The sequence below is a fragment of the Lithobates pipiens genome, unplaced genomic scaffold (genome assembly GCF_037356315.1).
Source record: "Lithobates pipiens isolate NorthernLeopardFrog02 unplaced genomic scaffold, aLitPip1_a1.2 Scaffold_55, whole genome shotgun sequence".
Taxonomy (NCBI): domain Eukaryota; kingdom Metazoa; phylum Chordata; class Amphibia; order Anura; family Ranidae; genus Lithobates; species Lithobates pipiens.
In genome coordinates, this window is record NW_027507877.1 from 3,695,491 (window position 1) to 3,713,178 (window position 17,688).

General features: G+C 42.3%; 1 protein-coding gene across 2 annotated transcripts in view; it reads right to left on the bottom strand.

Annotated features, from left to right (window-relative positions):
• LOC143957722 (cytosolic phospholipase A2 gamma-like) overlaps positions 1–17,688 on the bottom strand; it is a 161,732-nt gene that overhangs the window by 13,103 nt on the left and 130,941 nt on the right. For both annotated transcript variants that reach the window (XM_077467421.1, XM_077467422.1), the window contains exons 15-16: positions 11,508–11,603; positions 1,579–1,736 (exon numbers count right to left, since the gene is read on the bottom strand). In XM_077467421.1, coding sequence (XP_077323547.1) covers positions 1,579–1,736; positions 11,508–11,603 — 254 coding nt within the window. The remainder of the gene's footprint in view (positions 1–1,578; positions 1,737–11,507; positions 11,604–17,688) is intronic.

Genomic DNA, 17,688 nt, shown 5'->3' on the forward strand with positions numbered 1-17,688 from the left:
TTTGCAGATAAGTAATTTTTCTTCTTTACTTAAGGGGTGCTGATGAGACAACACTGATGGGCGCTGATGTGAAAATGTCGAAATTGGGCCCAAAATGTCAATATTTTGTGTGGCCACCATTAGTTTCCAGCACTGACTTAATTTGTATACAATGTAAACAGGGCAGGGCTCTCCTCCTTCTGGGTGGACATCATACAACGTCCTCCCGCTCACACCACCCTCACCCATTCCCTCAGACACAACACATCACCGATTAAGTTGACATCGAGGCTCCATTGATGGGGCACTGATGAGGATCCATTGATGGGCACTGCTGAGGCTCCATTGATGGGCACTGCTGAAGCTCCATTGATGGGCACTGATAGCCTGCACTGATGGACACTGATAAGGTTCCATCAATGGGCACTAATGAGGCTCCACTGATGTACACTGATGAGGCACTGAAATGCTGCACTAATGGACGCTGATTGGCACTGATGGGGCTGCACTGATGATCAGTGCAAATGTCCCCTGTAACATGAAAGCCAGCTATCAGCTTTCTTTTCCTCACACAGTGATAGCACGGTGGAAAGGATATGCCAATAACCAGCTTTTTTTTAGATGTAATCAGCTGTGATTGGACACAGCTGATCACATGGTAAAGAGCCAATATCATTGTCTCTTTACCCTGATCGGTGAGGTGTTGTGTCCGAGGGAGATGGGGGAGGGTGATGTGAGCGGGAGGACGTTGTATGATGTCCACCCAGAAGGAAGAGAGCCCTGCCCTGTTTACATTGTATACAAATTAAGGCAGTGCTGGGAAATAATGGTGGCCAAACAAAATATTGACATTTTGGGCCCAATTTGGACATTTTCACTTAAGCCCCATACACACTATCAGTTTTTTTCTGCTGAGTTTTTCCCTCAGATTTCCCAAAAGCATATAATATATGAGGTCAAACCTTAGGAGTTTCAATTTGTATGCAATCAGGCTGGCCCTTCTACTACATGGTTTTGGTAAACCTGAAGGAAAAACTCAGCAGAAAAGCTGATAGTGTGTATATGGGGCTTGGGGTGTACTCACTTTTGTTGTCAGCTATTTAGACATTAATGGCTGTGTGTTGAGTTATTTTGAGGGGGCAGCAAATTTACAAGCTGTACACTCACTACTTTACATTGTAGACAAGTGTCATTTCTTCTGTGTTGTCACATTGTCACTTTGTGAGATAGTGTGTGTATGTATAATTATATATGTGAGATAGTGTGTGTGTGTCTATATATACACATACATATATATATATATATATATAGATACACACATTTATTTTTTTTTTTTTACATTGATACATGTTCCCCAAAACAGTACCCTCCTCCCCATGCTAGTTTTTATTCCCCCCCCCCCCCCCCCCCCAATCAATGGGCATTTTTAGTATGACAGATTTGGCTCCTATTGATTTTAGTGGAGTTAGGGTTTGAGCTTGAAGAACGATGCTTGAACTGAAGAACCCAGGGCAGCTCAGCTCCTTTCCCATAATTATTTCAATACGTTTTATATCTGCTGTTGGCAAGTTGCATTGAATGACCATAAAATGTGGTTACCTCAAATGGATCTCCTGCACTGAAGTCAAAAGACAAAATCAGATCTACTTTGCGATGAGGACGTAACATTAAAGGGTACGGAGTATTAATTTCCAATCCGGCATCGATCAGATGGATTTGCTTTTTATCAAAGAGGCCGCTGCTTTCCTGGATTTTATCTACAAAATAAATCAATAAAAATAATTATAATAATATCCGCTGAAATGCTCAAATCATTAACAGTTGCACTACCGAAGCCAGGGAAGGATCCTGGTACTAGTTTTCGCCCTATTTCTTTGTTGAATAAAGACCTGGAAATGTATGCTAAACTGCTAGCTACTAGGCTGGTGGACATACCACCTTCCATCATTCATTTAGACCAATCAGGATTTACGAAAGGTCATCAGTCGCCAGACGCTACTAGGTGGCTGATTAATGTCATAAATCTAGCCCAGGGGTCTCCAAACTTTCTAAACAAAAGGCCGGTTTACTGTCCTTCAGACTTTAAGGGGCTGGGCCGCAGCCATCAGAAGTACAAAACCCCCCATCATTAGTGTCATTTGGGAAGAATTATGCTTCATCATTGTGAGGAATGCTGCCCCATCATTGGGAGGAATTCTGCTACCAGCTCCGGCTCCTGGACTACAATACACCTCCTCTCCTAGTCCAGGTTCCAAATCCGAAATTTGGAAATCCGAAATTCGGAAATCCGAAATTTGGAAATCCGAAAATCAGAAATTCGGAAATCCGAAAATCAGAAAAAAAGAAAGAAAATCTGTTTAATTCTAAATAATAACTAACTATTAAATTATAGGTATTGGAATTCCCTTTCAAATTTGTCAAATTAGTGAACGTAACGAGTACGAATTTATCCAAAGTTACGAATTTATCCGAAGTTACGAACTAAATTATCTGAAATAACTAATGCCACATCTAACCAAATGGAAAATAACGATCTAATAATAATTAAAAAAAAAAAACATTTTATTCTTATTAATTATTTATTATTAATTTGTTCCGTTCCATTTGTTTAGATGCGGCATTCGTTATTTAAGATAATTCATAACTTCAGATAAATTCACACTCGTAAATTTAATAGTTGTTAATTAAACTGATTTTCTTTTTTTCAGATTTAAACATTTTTGGACTTTCAAATCTCAAATCCGAAAATTCGTAAATTCGTAAATTCTGAAAATCGAAAATTCATAGATTCGGTAAATTTAAAGATTCCAAAAATCCGAAAAATCTAAAATTTGGAAATTCGAAAAATCAAAATGTGAAAATTCCCTAAATTTCCGAATTCTGAATTTTCAAATTTACGAATTTTAGATTTTCAGAATTTCCAAAAAAAAATCAAAAAAACGAATGAAACAAACACGAAAATTAACTCATTTTTTGTCAGTGCACATGTCTAGCTCTGTCTAATTGGGTGACTATGTGGCAGATGAGGTTTAATGTTGATAAATGTAAATTTCTGCCCTTGGGGGCTAAGAATATGCATCATACATGATAGGGGGAGTACAACTGGGAGGATCCATAGTGGAGAAGGATCTGGGGGGATCCATAGTGGAGAAGGATCTGGGTGGTTTTGGTGGATCATAAGCTCAATAATAACATGCAATGCCAAGCTGCAGTTTCCAAAGTGAGCAAAGTAATTTCCTGTATTGAGAGGTATGGACTATAGAGAGAGAGATATCATCTGTACAAATCATTAGTAAGACCTCATCTGGAATATGCAATTCAGTTTTGGGCACCAGTTCTCAAAAAGGATATCGGGGAATTGGAGAAAGTGCAGAGAAGGGCAACCAAACTGATAAGAGGCATGGAGGAACTCAGCTATGGGGAAAGATTAGAGGAACTGAATGTATTCACTCTTGAGAAGAGGAGAATAAGGGGGGATATGATCAACATGTACAAATATTTACGGGGTCCATATAGTGAACTTGGTGTTGAGTTATTCTCTTTACGGTCAACCCAGAGGACACGGGGCACACTTTACATCTAGAGGAAGGGGGGCGTGGCTTGGTGCCGGACTTGAATGGCCGCTTAGAGCCTGAGCTCCCGTCCGCGGAGGTTTCGATAGTAAGCCCAGCCGAGCCATCTGCAGCTGAACATGGGGAAAAACTCAAGGGATCCTTCCCCCACTAGGTCCCGCTCGCCGAGAGGAACCGGCGCACAGAACGGCCGCCGCATTCCGGAGCTCTTCCAGAGTACCCAGGTACGCGAGGCCCCGGCTTCAGATCGGGCCTACTCCCACGCCGCACGTTCCTCCAGCCTCAGCCCCTCAGGCAGGAACACTGCCCAGCCCCAGCCTATGGCTGCAGAAGCAAGTGCCCCTCAGCCTCTCTCCATGCAAGACCTGAGATCTGTCGCAGAGGACATTAAAGCCACTCTTGCCTCTGCTATCACTGATCTCAGGAGAGATGTCCAGGCGATGGCTGTGCGGATGGATGATCTGGAAGAAACAACAACCATCCATGCTAATGCCATCCAGCATTTACAGACATCATCCCACTCCCAAACTACACAAATCAGGGATATCCAAAGGCAAATGGAGGATTTGGATAATCGTGGCCACAATATTCGGCTAAGAGGAATCCCTGAATCCGTTGAAAACGCGCAAATCGCAAAAGCCACTATCGCCATATTTAACGATCTTCTGGGTAGACCCCCTGAAACACATACATCTAGAGGAAAAGAGATTTCATCTCCAAATACGGAAAGGTTTCTTCACAGTAAGAGCTGTGAAAATGTGGAATAGACTCCCGCCAGAGGTGGTTATGGTCAGCTCAGTAGGTTACTTTAAGAAAGGCCTGGATGCTTTCCTAAGTGTACATAATATAACAGGGTACTGACATTTATAGGGTTATTTATAAGTTGATCCAGGGAAAATCAGATTGCCTCTTGGGGGATCAGGAAGGATTTTTTTCCCCTGCTGTAGCAAATTGGAGTTAGTCAACCTGACTAACTATGTAACTTTGTAACCTGTCAGGCACTTGTGCCCCTATGCACTCCCGAGCCCCTTTATGCTTTATCAGGGGTTCTCGAGCCAGAGGAATACAAGAATCCGCTCCTTGCATAAGTGGGCTCAACCGCCAGGTACGTGACAGTACTGGACAGCCATGTCCAAGCCCATGCAGGGAACCTCTCCAATGGATGAACTTTGCCGTCACCTTACCGGACTTGCTCAAGCTGTAAAGAACCTGCAAGAAGGTTACAACCAGGCTGGTGGAACGTGTTCAGGTTCTGTCTGCATCTTCACCACCTTCACCTGGAACTTCTGCTGCTCCCTCAGTAGTGATGTTGCCGCTTGAAACTAAGGTCCCTACACCCAAAAGGTACTCAGGAGACCGTAGTAAATTCAGAGCATTCCGTAATGCCTGCAAACTTTTCTTTGCTCTGCCACCCCAAACTTTTTCGCTTGAATCTACTAAAGTGGGTTTCGTCATCTCCCTGCTGCTAGGCAAACCACAGTCAGTTCTCGAACCAGAGGAATACGAGAAGCCGCTCCCTGCATAAGTGGGCTCAACCACCAGGTACGTGACAATTCCACTGATAACTATCAATACCTGCAAATCGCCCACTTATTGAAAAACACCCGAAGTCCGGCTATATCTTTTCCCTGGCAAAAAGCCCAATATTATCAAACTATTTACACAAAAAACAAGAGTATTTCATTATTCTATACACAAAATCCAAGATAAAAAATAATTGATCAAATCCTCTCCAATCCTAGCTTAGGAGCAAGACTTTGGTAAAGAATACTCTGTTAAAGCGGAGGTCCACCCTAAAATGGACCTCCGCTCATCTGATCCCTCCCCCCCTCCGGCGCCACAATCGGCACCTTTCAGGGGGGAGGGGGGTGCAGTTACCTGGATAATCCAGGTAACTGCACCCACTTCCGGGCTAGCTGTCTGCGGAACGAGCGTAGGTTACGCCCCCGTTCCGCAAGCGCCCCGCTGCCTGCTGGGAAACACACAGCTCCCAGAGGCAGCGGGGACCGTCCGGATTGCGCCGCGCGGCTCGCGCATGCGCAGTAGGGAACCGGGAAATGAAGCCGAAAGGCTCCATTTCCTGATTCCCATACCCAAGATGGCGGCGGGACCCGGCAGCCGAGCGAGCGATCGGCTTCGGGTGCCGACATCGCGGGCGCGCTGGACAGGTAAGTGTCACTATTTAAAAGTCAGCAGCTGCAGTATTTGTAGCTGCTGGCTTTTAAAAAAAAAAAAAAAAAAAAACGCGGAGTCCCGGTGGACTCCCGCTTTAAGCAGTTGAAGAGGGCCTTGAGTGCTAAATGTGCCTCTACAAAAAACACCAACCTATGAGAATTGACCCAAAACCTTTTGATGAGATGGTACCTACTGTAAATCCACACGGACTAATTTAAATCCACATGGACTAATCTAAATACTCCCCAGACACATCTCCCAACTGCTGGAGAAATTGTGGAGGCTCGGGAGACCTTAATACATATTATATAGTTTTGCCCAAGACTGTCTAAATATTGGCCCCAAGTCTTTAATCTCATTACTCGGGTTCTAGGACTGAAAATTCCAGCAGCTCCAGGTATGGCAATACTATCCCTGGAAATAGAATCTATTCCGCCTGCATCTCGTACCTTGGTATCACATATTCTGTTGGCAGCATGCCTTACCATAGTTCGATACTAGAAGGACTACTAGAAGGAATCTAAGGTCCCAGTTATAGAGGTGGTTATCCAAACGACAAATACCCACGGAACAAATGAAGTATTCTTTGCGTCCAGTATTGGTAAATACTTGGCCATTGTTGACCAATGGCGTCCTTGGCTGGTGGGGTATTTGAAGCTCTCAGACTATTGACACCACTCTTTATATGATTGCAGTGTGACATGATAGTATCTGACTGTGTTTGTTGAATTGACAAATTGTTTCTTACGTTACGTTACTAACTTTATCTTTTCTCCACTACCTATTCCATATTATTACCTTTAGCAAGATCTTTGTTGAAAAATTATTTACTGGGAATTGAGCTCATGTACCAGGTTGGGCATTGTGTAATAAGTGCCTTAACTCTACTGTTTTCTCATCTATTGTGAAACTATAAAATCCAATAAAAACGAATTGAAAGGAAAAATAATATCATCACACAAAAGAAAGTCAAAACATGTTCAGGTGCCCTTGTGAGAATTCTATTGGTTCATCAGTTTTTTTAAGTTAAATAAAAGAGACACTCTTACAAATATTTTCAGAATTTCCAAATAGGAGAATATGTAAAGCCGTACACAAAAATCTCACACAAACTTTAGGTTGTTAAAGTCATTAATAAATGTTTTAAATCTACAGGTTTTATTAAAAAAGTGTCAACTAGCAGGCTTTTTACTGCAGAAGAGACTGCAATGGGCCGATGTATAGAACGTTGGTTGTCTGAATGTGACAAAACATCAGTACAATCAGGATGAAAATTCCCACACTTCCTCTATTATGTGTGGTTCCTATATCATCAGCGCCATCTAGTGCCACAAAGATGGCAGCACCAAAAATTCTGGTTCCTGTGACACACTTCTGTCTCCTGTGATGACATCACTTCCTCAACGCATTTCATTCCATTAGACTTTATCAAGAGCAGGGACCGGAATTTGTAGTGCGGTCATCTTTTAATGGATGCATGATCTTTCCCTTGTACATGTAAGCATACTGTAGAAAAAAATATGTTTTTACTTAAAAATACTACACTATTGGAATCTCTTTTTTATGAGGTGGAATGGTGACTCTGGAGAAGGCAGCAGAGAAGAGGAGAATGACGATTGGGTGCATTCTAGACCGATTAAGCTTGCAAGGCTCTGGTGAGGCTCCATTGCATGAGAGGACACCTGATGGTGGAAGAGTGTTGGTGGCACAGTGTTGAGGTCACTACGTATTTATGTGCACACAATAAGCAAAGTGTGGGGAAGCACAGTTGTGGTTTGATAGTATTATGATGGTTTTTGTTTATCCATGAGGAATTATTGAACAGAAGGTGTGACAAGCAATGGAGGGAAGAGGAGAGGGGGACACGGGATTGTAGCTGAGCACAAGTGTGATTTTACCCATTATACAAGAGGGGGTCTTACTATCTGGTGAGTATTTATGATATTGGAGAGAAGATTACTTAAAGAGGATTGTTGATTAGGGAACTTTGCACATGGGAATATTCTAACACTGGGAATAAGGACTATAAATGACCTCATACAACCATATTTGGTCAACGTCAGAGGCCATATATGGGCAATGCTATCCTCACTATAGGACTATAAATAAACAAATATGGCCCTATTTGGGCAATGATATCACTGCTATGCCCACTCTGTAGCTTTTGTGATCAGGGATTCCTGGCCATGTAAGTCAATGGTTCTGGTGGTGACAACAGCTGTTACTATAAATGTCTTCTTAGCAACTATTTACAGTGGAGAACTGTCATATATCAAATTTGGCTCCTGCTGAACAGTTGACTGGACAGAAGAAGGTTTGGATGTTAATCCGAATGCTGGAGCAGCCAAACTTTGGACTGAACCATTGACTCATCCCTCATCTCTACTTATCAGGAGCCAAGAGAAAAGGATCTTGATCATGTGACCACTAACAGCCAATCACAGTGGGGACATGATCAGAAAGTCCATCCCACCCCCCTTAAAGCCGTTTCCCCCCTCCAAAAATTAAAAGTCAGCAGCTGTACATACTGTAACTGCTGACTTTTAATAATAGAATACTTACATAGTTACATAGTAGGTGAGGTTGAAAAAAGACAAGTCCATCAAGTCCAACCCATGTGTGTGATTATATGTCAGTATTACATTGTATATCCCTGTATGTTGTGGTCGTTCAGGTGCTTATCTAATATTTTTTTTAAACTATTGATGTCCCCCGCTGAGACCACCACCTGTGGAAGGGAATTCCACATCCTTGTCGCTCTTAAAGTAAAGAACCCTCTACGTAGTTTAAAGCGGGAGTAAACCCAGTTTCAAAAAACACTTACATTCCCGGCATGCCGGAAATGCTAACTTTCACATTGGTTGTGCTCTCAACCAAACTTTCAAACCATCCAATGGCTGGTTTCATAACTGATCACATGTGCAGCATTATGGCAGTTGAAGAATCATTAGAGGCCAAGATGGCAGCTTCCTTGACTGAAAACGATAGAAGGGTTTACTTCCACTTTAAGGTGAAACCACTTTTCTTCTCATTTTAATGAGTAGCCACGAGTCTTGTTAAACTCCCTTCTGGGAAAAGTTTTCTCCCTATTGTGGGGTCACCAGTACGGTATTTGTACATTGAAATCATATCCCCTCTCAAGCGTCTCCTGGAATTCAGTGATGTCGGCACCCCAGCCGTTGTTTGCATCAGCTGTCGGCTGCTCCTACCCACCATTGTCGATAAAGAAACCCGGCAGTGAAGCCTTGTAGCTTTACAGCCAGGTCCCTACTGTGCATGTGCGAAGCACACTGCACTCTCTTACTGGCCTGGCAGCAGGGGAAGGAGAAGGGGACCAACTTCTGACGTACCTCACCGTGGTGAGGTCTGATGGAAGTGGGTACCTGTCAAACCACTCCCCCCCCCCCCCCTGAAAGGTGCCAAATATGGTACCGGAGGGGGGAGGAATCAGATAAGTGGAAGTTCCACTTCTGGGTGGAACTCCGCTTTAAAATCGAGTTAAAGGGCAGCGCTGGGTGGGTGGAAAGAGGTTAAGAACAATGCCATTTTTTTGGAGGTGCCCTAACTCCCTTTATATCCAGTTTCCAGGAAAAACAAAAAAAAAAGCATGTTTTTCTTGCTAAAACTTTTTTTTGAATAGAGATTTTATTTTTTTTGCAGTTTGTGTTAAATTTAACTTCCTGTCCCAGAGACACAACAGGATTGTCAAGAAAAATCCCCTCGTAGGCAGTTGCTCCTATTCAAAAGGTTCTCTAAGTGACAACCTTAACCACTTGAGCCTCGGAAGAATTTGCCCCCTTAACCCTTTCATGACTAAGCCTATTTTTGGAATTTGGTGTTTACAAGTTAAAATCCATATTTTTTGCCAGAAAATTACTTGGAACCCCCAAACATTATATATATTTTTTTAGCAGAGACTCTAGAGAATAAAACGGCGATTGTTGCAATATTTTATGTCACACGGTATTTGCGCAGTGGTGTTTTAAACACAACTTTTTGGGAAAAGGGACACTTTCATGAATAATAAAAAAAAAAAACAGTAAAATTAGCCCAATTTTTTTGCGTAATGTGAAAGATAATGTTACGCCGAGTAAATAGATACCAAACATGTCACACTTTATAATTGCGCGCACTTGTAGATTGACGACAAAGTACGGTACCTAAAAATCTCAATAGGCGACGCTTTAAAAATTTTTTACGGTTACCAGGTTACATGTGTGATTTGAACACCGTTTACATACGTGGGCGCGACTTCCGTATGCGTTTTCTTTGCTTCGCGAGCTCGCGGGGACGGCGGGCGCTTTGAAAATTTTTTTTTTATTTTTTTATTTATTTTATTTATTTTAAAACGACTAAATTGTTTTAAAAAAAAAAATAAAAAATTTGATCACTTTTATTGCTGTCACAAGGAATGTAAACATCCCTTGTGACAGTAATAGGTGGTGACAGGTCCTCTTTATGGAGGGATCAGGGGTCTAAAAGACCCCCCACCCCTCCTTTACACTTCAATGTATTCAGATCGCCGAAAACGGCGATTCTGAATACCGGATATTTTTTTAAAACCGGCGCCATTGGCAGCCGAGTAAACGGGAAGTGACGTCATGACGTCGCTTCCGTGTTTACGATGAGGAGACTGGAACGAAGCCGATTACGGCTTCGTTCCAGTTCCTCCGCAGCAGCCGGAGGCGTCGGACCACTGATCGGTGCTCCCGATCGAGCGGGAGCACCGGTAACAGCGGCGAGACGTCCCCTCCCGCTCCTCCGGCATAACAGCCGAGCGGCTTTTAGCCGCATCGGTTGTTATGGCTGGAAAGCCAATCGCCCGCTGTAAAAAACGGTACCGGGATGATGCCTGCAGGTGCGGGCATCATCCCGGTATACCCCCCGGAAGCCGAGTACGCAGATCTGCGTACGCTCGGCGGGAAGGGGTTAATGACCAGGCCATTTTTCATATACAGCACAGCACTGACAATTGCGCGGTCGTGCAACATGTCACCCAAACAAAATTGAAAAAAAAAATTCCCCACAAAATAGAGCTTTCTTTTGGTGGTATTTGATCACCTCTGTGTTATGCTTTGCGCTGTAAACAAAAAAAGAGTGACAATTTTGAAAAAAAAATAAAAATAAAAACGCATAATTTTTTACGTTTTGCTATAATAAATATCCCCCAAAAAATATAAAAAAAAAAATTTTTCTTCAGTTTAAGCCAATATGTATTCTTCTACATATTTTGCGTATATATAAGCGTAAATTGATTGGCTTGCACAAAAGTTACAGGGTATACAAAGTAGGAGATTTTTATTATTCATTTTTTTTACTAGTAATCTTCAATTTTTATTGGGACTATGACATTGCGGCGGACAGATCGGACACTTTTGAAACTTTTTTTGGGACCATTGACAATTATACAGTGATCAATGCTATAAATAGCCACTAATTACGGTTTAAATGTCACTCGCAGGGAAGGGGTTAACACAGGGAGGGGGTCAAGGGGTTAAATGTGTGTCCTAGGGAGTGATTCTAACTGTAGGGGGATGGGACTGCCAGGAGGAGGAGACCGATCACTGCTCATACTTAGTATGAACAACAAATCAGTCTCCTCTCCCCTGACAGAACGGACATCTGTCTGTTTACATTGACAGACCTCCATTCTGTCTCCCTCAGGAGCAATCGCAGGTGCCCGGCAGACAGAGGCCACCGGGCATGTGCATTGGCTCTGTCGTCAGTTTCTGATTTAGAGAATATTTATTGGCTACAATGTCACCCATACGGTATGCTCACCTTTCCATTGGTAGAGGAAATTGTTTGTTGTTCCCCATTTCCACTCCAAAAGACAAGCTGTGATGTTCTTCATCACTACAACATCGTCATAGGTATCTAGAGAAAACAAAAAAAAAAATCTTAAAAGCGACCTGAACCAATAAATAGGAAAAAGAGCTGCGCCAAAAAAAAAACATATATAAAAAAGAAACTACACCAATAAAAAAGCAAATAAATGAACCAATACTATAAGCAAAAGTCCATAAAGAATTCTGTGTTATTGAAGAGAAAAAAGTCAATCGCACCACAGTGATTCCACACTTCCTTATCACTACTGTGCCCAGCCACCGACAAATAAATGCGCTTACCAGACTGTAAAGCGTAAGGAGCGTTTATGATCTCAAGCTAATGACAGCTTCTCGCCTCCACCGGACGCTTTGCCAATCGGGAACAAACGATCCATGTATTGAGGATTCATATGACGCTCCACATTTTCATTAATAGCCAATGTATACGTTCAGAATATAAAAAGAGAGAAGCTTCCCAGAGTGTAAAACATGTCAGTACTCGTTTAATTATAATAGAAATACACTTACATAAAACCAAGAATGATCGCACATAAAAACAAGCCGGCCGGCAAATCGAGAGCCCGTCCTCCTCTCGTAATACGTGGTGACGTCACAGCATGCTCTCCCATACGCGTTTCGTCATACGTGACATTTTCAATGGGGAACGGGCACGTCGCAGCGCACCACCATTAAATAGGGCCAGACCTCGTTCTGAGACAGAGAGGTCTGGCAAATGGAGCCATCTTAAGTGTGGGCAAAACATCTATATCTCCTAACGTACTGTAAGGGCAAGCCGAAAGAACGTTATAACACGAATGCTTTCCCTAGCACTGTTTAGCAAATATCAGCAACTAAAATCTAATTAAAGGGACCTAAAAAATTTTTTTTTTATTATATAATGTGAAAAATAATAATAATTTAATACTAATGATACCCTCATATTTATCTATTTAATCCCTATGTGTCCAAAAGAATATAATGCTAATCATATAGCTAGGTTGAACCCAAGCAGTAATACCTTATAATGAGAAATATATATATATATATATATATATATATATATATATATATATATATATATATATATATATATATATATATATATATATATATATATATATATATATATATAAAATACAAAACAACAAAAATATATCATATATAAAGTGATAAAAAAAAAACTCCCTAATAGGGAATATTTTGTGACTCAATTCCCCTTAATTTACTTTGTTAGCCATGTGCAAACATATTATACATTACCCCCCCCCCCCCCCCTATGGATAGCATTGTGATAATATTATCCAAAGTAGTACCACTTCCCATGTTTATATTTATACTAAATAGCTTTGGACAATCCCTATCAATTTTTTACCTCAATACCCATAATCATAATAATATAGATCCCATTTTGAGCAGCAAACTGAAAAGACTCAAAAAATATATATAAATAAAAAATGAAAAAAAAATAAAATAAAATGAAAAAAAAATAAAATAAAATGAAAAAAAAAAGAAGAATGAAAAAAAATTGGTTTAAATTTATCTATGCCCAAAAATAAGGTTTTTGAAGGATCTTTATTATGTTTGAGCAAATAATGTTTAGATACCGAATGATTGGGGAACCCTATGAGTATATTCGTAATGTGCTCACTCAAACGCACCTGTAAGGGGAGCTTGGTACGTTCCACATACTGCAGTCCACACGGGCACTGCAGCATATAAACGACACCCGTTGTAGAACAAGTGATGCATGGTTTGATAGTATGTTCCATCCGAGTTACTGTAGAAGCAAACACAGTAGTGCGCCTCTGGGTGCATATATTAAGAGAACAGACCCTACATTTTCCACACCTATAATATCCCGTTAGTTGGTCAAAAAAGCCCTTACCCATCTTAGGCGGATCAATTACATTGGGTGCCAATTGGTGTCTCAAAGAGGGGACGCCCCTAAATATCTCTTTAGGTCTAATCGGTAAGATATTCCCTAACACAGCGTTATTAGTGACAACATGCCAATGTTTGTTCACCAAGTTTGTTCACTTTCTCTCGAAAGTCTTCATTGTTTCTAGGGCCCCTTTCCCTCAACAAATCTGCTCTATCAAGATTAGAGACACTTTCCAAGGTGGCGGCCAAAAAACCTCGTTCATACCCTTTTTCCAAAAATCTAGCAGTGAGGACATCTGCTTGAACGCAAAATTTGGAGAAACAGATTCTTGATAAGGGATTGAAATTTGCACCCCCAAAGAGGCTAAATAAATTTCATACCTTTATGGATATACATAGATTTGTAAGGAAACTTAATATAAAGAGGTATATGATCAACAATTCAGGATCGGGCATAAGAAATGGAAACATTAGGAACACCAATGGGGATAACAGGGAAAGCAATGAGACCACTGAGGTTGTCCACTCAGGGCTTGCGAATGCCTCCCTTTTTAATCCTCCAGGAACACTCGCACCTTCATTGCGAGTGTTTAGAGATTTGATCCTGAAAGATTTGGACCTCTTATAAAGTAAAAAGGTTAGAATGAATAAAACATTACAGGAAGGCCTAGAGTCTCTTTGTGACAGGAGAGATCTGGTCATAAAGGGGGGGCTATTGTTGTGTTAGACAGAGAGGCCTATATGTTGGAAATGAAGAGAATTGTTAGTGATCAAAACATTTATATTGTTCTACCTTCTGACCCGAAGGTTCAATATGTTAAAAAATTGGAAAAAATAGTTACTGAGGGGTATACAGCAAGGATTCTTACTGCTAAGGAAAGGTTATATTTGATTCCAAAAGCTCCACGCACTCCTGTGCTATATTTGCCTAAATTTCACAAGGATCCTGTCTGACCCCTGGGACGTCCTATAGTAAGCGGAATCGATTCCATTACATCCCGGGTGGGCAGATATATTGATTTTATTTACAGCCCCTTGTAGGTAAAATGCCCTCCTTTATTAAGGATTCCAGACATGTGATCAACATTTTGGCCGGGATTTCTGCTAAACCAGGAGTATGGATGGTAACAGCAGACGTTGCCTCCTTATATACGATCATCCCACATGAATTGGGTATGGAAGGTATCCAGGGATATTTGGATTGAGATTCAAATCTCCCCAAACAAAAAATCATTTTTCTCATGACATTACTTAGATTTGCAGCCTCCCATAACTATTTCTGGTTTAATTATCAATTTTATAGACAGGTTATGGGAGTGGCTATGGGGGCTAAATATGCCCCAAGCCTGACCAACCTGTTTTTGGCCAGGTGGGAGGAGGATGTCATCTACGCCCAGGACACTCCACAGTTGGTCCTGTGGGCAAGATACATAGATAACATCCTCCTCCTTTGGGAGGGTAACTTGTGCGATCTCTCAACCTTTTTACAATCCCTTAATAATAATCAAAGGGGTATTCAATTAAATTACGAGATGAGTCAGGTCAGAATAAATTTTCTTGACCTAAACATCTCTATAAAAGATGGGGTTTTTGTGACCTCCACTTTCTTTAAAGAGACGGATAGAAATTCCTTTATCCCTACAGATAGCTGTCATCATGTCCCCTGGCTCAGAGCAGTCCCGAAAAGCCAACATATGCGGCTGAGGCGTAACTGCTCTGACCCAGGGGAATTTCGCATTCAAGCAGATGTCCTCACTTCTAGATTTTTGTGAAAAGGGTATGAACAAGGTTTTTTGGTAGCCACCTTGGAAAGTGTCTCTAATCTTGATAGAGCAGATTTGTTGAGGGAAAGGGGCCCTAGAAACAATGAAGACTTTCGAGAGAATGTCCCTTTTGTCACCACCTATTCTTTACAACACAGGAGTATAAAACACTTGGTGAACAAACATTGGCAGATTGTCACTAATGACGCTGTGTTAGGGAATATCTTACCGATTAGACCTAAAGTGATTTTTAGGGGCGTCCCCTCTTTGAGACACCAATTGGCACCCAATGTAATTGATACGCCTAAGATGGGTAAGGGCTTTTTTTACCAACTAACGGGATATTATAGGTGTGAAAAATGTAGGGTCTGTTCTCATAATATATGCACCCAGAGGCGCACTACTGTGTTTGCTTCTACAGTAACTCGGAGGGAACATACTATCAAACTATGCATCACTTGTTCTACAACGGTCGTTGTTTATATGCTGCAGTGCCCGTGTGGACTGCAGTATGTGGGACGTATCAAGCGCCCCTTACAGGTGCGTTTGAATGAGCACATTACGAATATACTCATAGGGTTCCCCAATTATTCGGTAGCTAAACATTATTTGCTCAAACATAATAAAGATCCTTCAAAAACCTTATTTTTGGGCATAGATAAATTTAAACCACATTGGCGAGGAAGCTCACTAGTAGGGATGAGCTTCGTGTTCGAGTCGAACGTACGTTCGACTCGAACATTGGCTGTTCGTCCGTTTGGCGAAATCCGAACATTTTGGTCCGTTCGCGTCAAATTCGCGTGGCGCTCACGGCCCACAATGCACTGCGATGGCGCAGTGCATTGCTGGCTCATGATTGGCCAAGCATGCACTGTGACCCCGCATGCTTGGCCAATCGCAGCGCCAGCAGCGAGGAGAGCCATGATTGGCCACAGGCAGGAAGCCTGTGGCCAATCATAGCTCAGGCTGTGTAGTGCACGCCCCACACTATATAAGGCCGCCATCGCGGCGGCCTCGTGTAGTGTGTTGGCGTCTGAAGCAGTGGGTGTTCTGTGTACCTTCAACACAGTACACACCGATCGTTTTCGGCCGATTTTCTATCTTGCTGTTGTGTAGTGGTTATTGTCTGCGTGCCCTGACCGCAGTATACACCGCTATATTCACCTCACCTATATAGCTAGTGATCTATCTTTAATAATAGAGCTTGCAGTCAGTAGTGTTAGGAGATAGTGCGTGCTGTCTGCGTGCTCTGTACCCAGTACATACCGCTATATCCACCTACATAGCTGTTCTCTATTTGAGCCCACTTGCCATCTGCAGGAGTTATTGGAAGTTGTGTGTGCCTCCAGCACAGCACAGTATACATCTGTATATACCCCTTTATCTCTGGTGTTTTCTGGTTATTGTCTGCGTGCCCTGACCGCAGTATACACCGCTATATTCACCTCACCTATATAGCTAGTGATCTATCTTTAATAATAGAGCTTGCAGTCAGTAGTGTTAGGAGATAGTGCGTGCTGTCTGCGTGCTCTGTACCCAGTACATACCGCTATATCCACCTACATAGCTGTTCTCTATTTGAGCCCACTTGCCATCTGCAGGAGTTATTGGAAGTTGTGTGTGCCTCCAGCACAGCACAGTATACATCTGTATATACCCCTTTATCTCTGGTGTTTTCTGGTTATTGTCTGCGTGCCCTGACCGCAGTATACACCGCTATATTCACCTCACCTATATAGCTAGTGATCTATCTTTAATAATAGAGCTTGCAGTCAGTAGTGTTAGGAGATAGTGCGTGCTGTCTGTGTGCTCTGTACCCAGTACATACCGCTATATCCACCTACATAGCTGTTCTCTATTTGAGCCCACTTGCCATCTACAGGAGTTATTGGAAGTTGTGTGTGCCTCCAGCACAGCACAGTATACATCTGTATATACTCCTTTATCTCTGGTGTTCTATAATAAAGGCATCTGCAGGAGTTAGTGGGTGTTGTGTGCCTCCAGCACAATATACACTACCCAACTGCTGTTTTACCCAACTCCTTTCAGGCCATTACCATGTCTGGAAGGCCAGCAAGGAGAGGCAGACAGGCGCGAGCCGATAAAAGAGGGCAAGCAGGCTCTGTGTCTAGAGACAACAGTGCTGGTCGTGGACGCGGTGCATTGTCATCAGCACGTGGCCATGGGACATGCTTGTCCTTCTTTTCGGCAGCTGGACATGTTGAACCGCAACATGCCAATGACTTGGTAGAGTGGATGACCAAGCCCTCTTCATCCTCCTCATCCTCTCTCACCCAGTCTCAGGGTAGTAGCAAAGCAGCTGCCAACGCATCGTCTTCCCTCCTCTCAATGTCATCATCAGTGACTCCTTCCCTAGACCCACCACGTCCTCCTGAGGAGTCTCCTGAACTCTTTGAGCACAGTGTTGGGTACATGCTCCAGGAGGATGCCCAGTGTTTTGTGGGCTCTGATGATGACACTCAGCTAGAG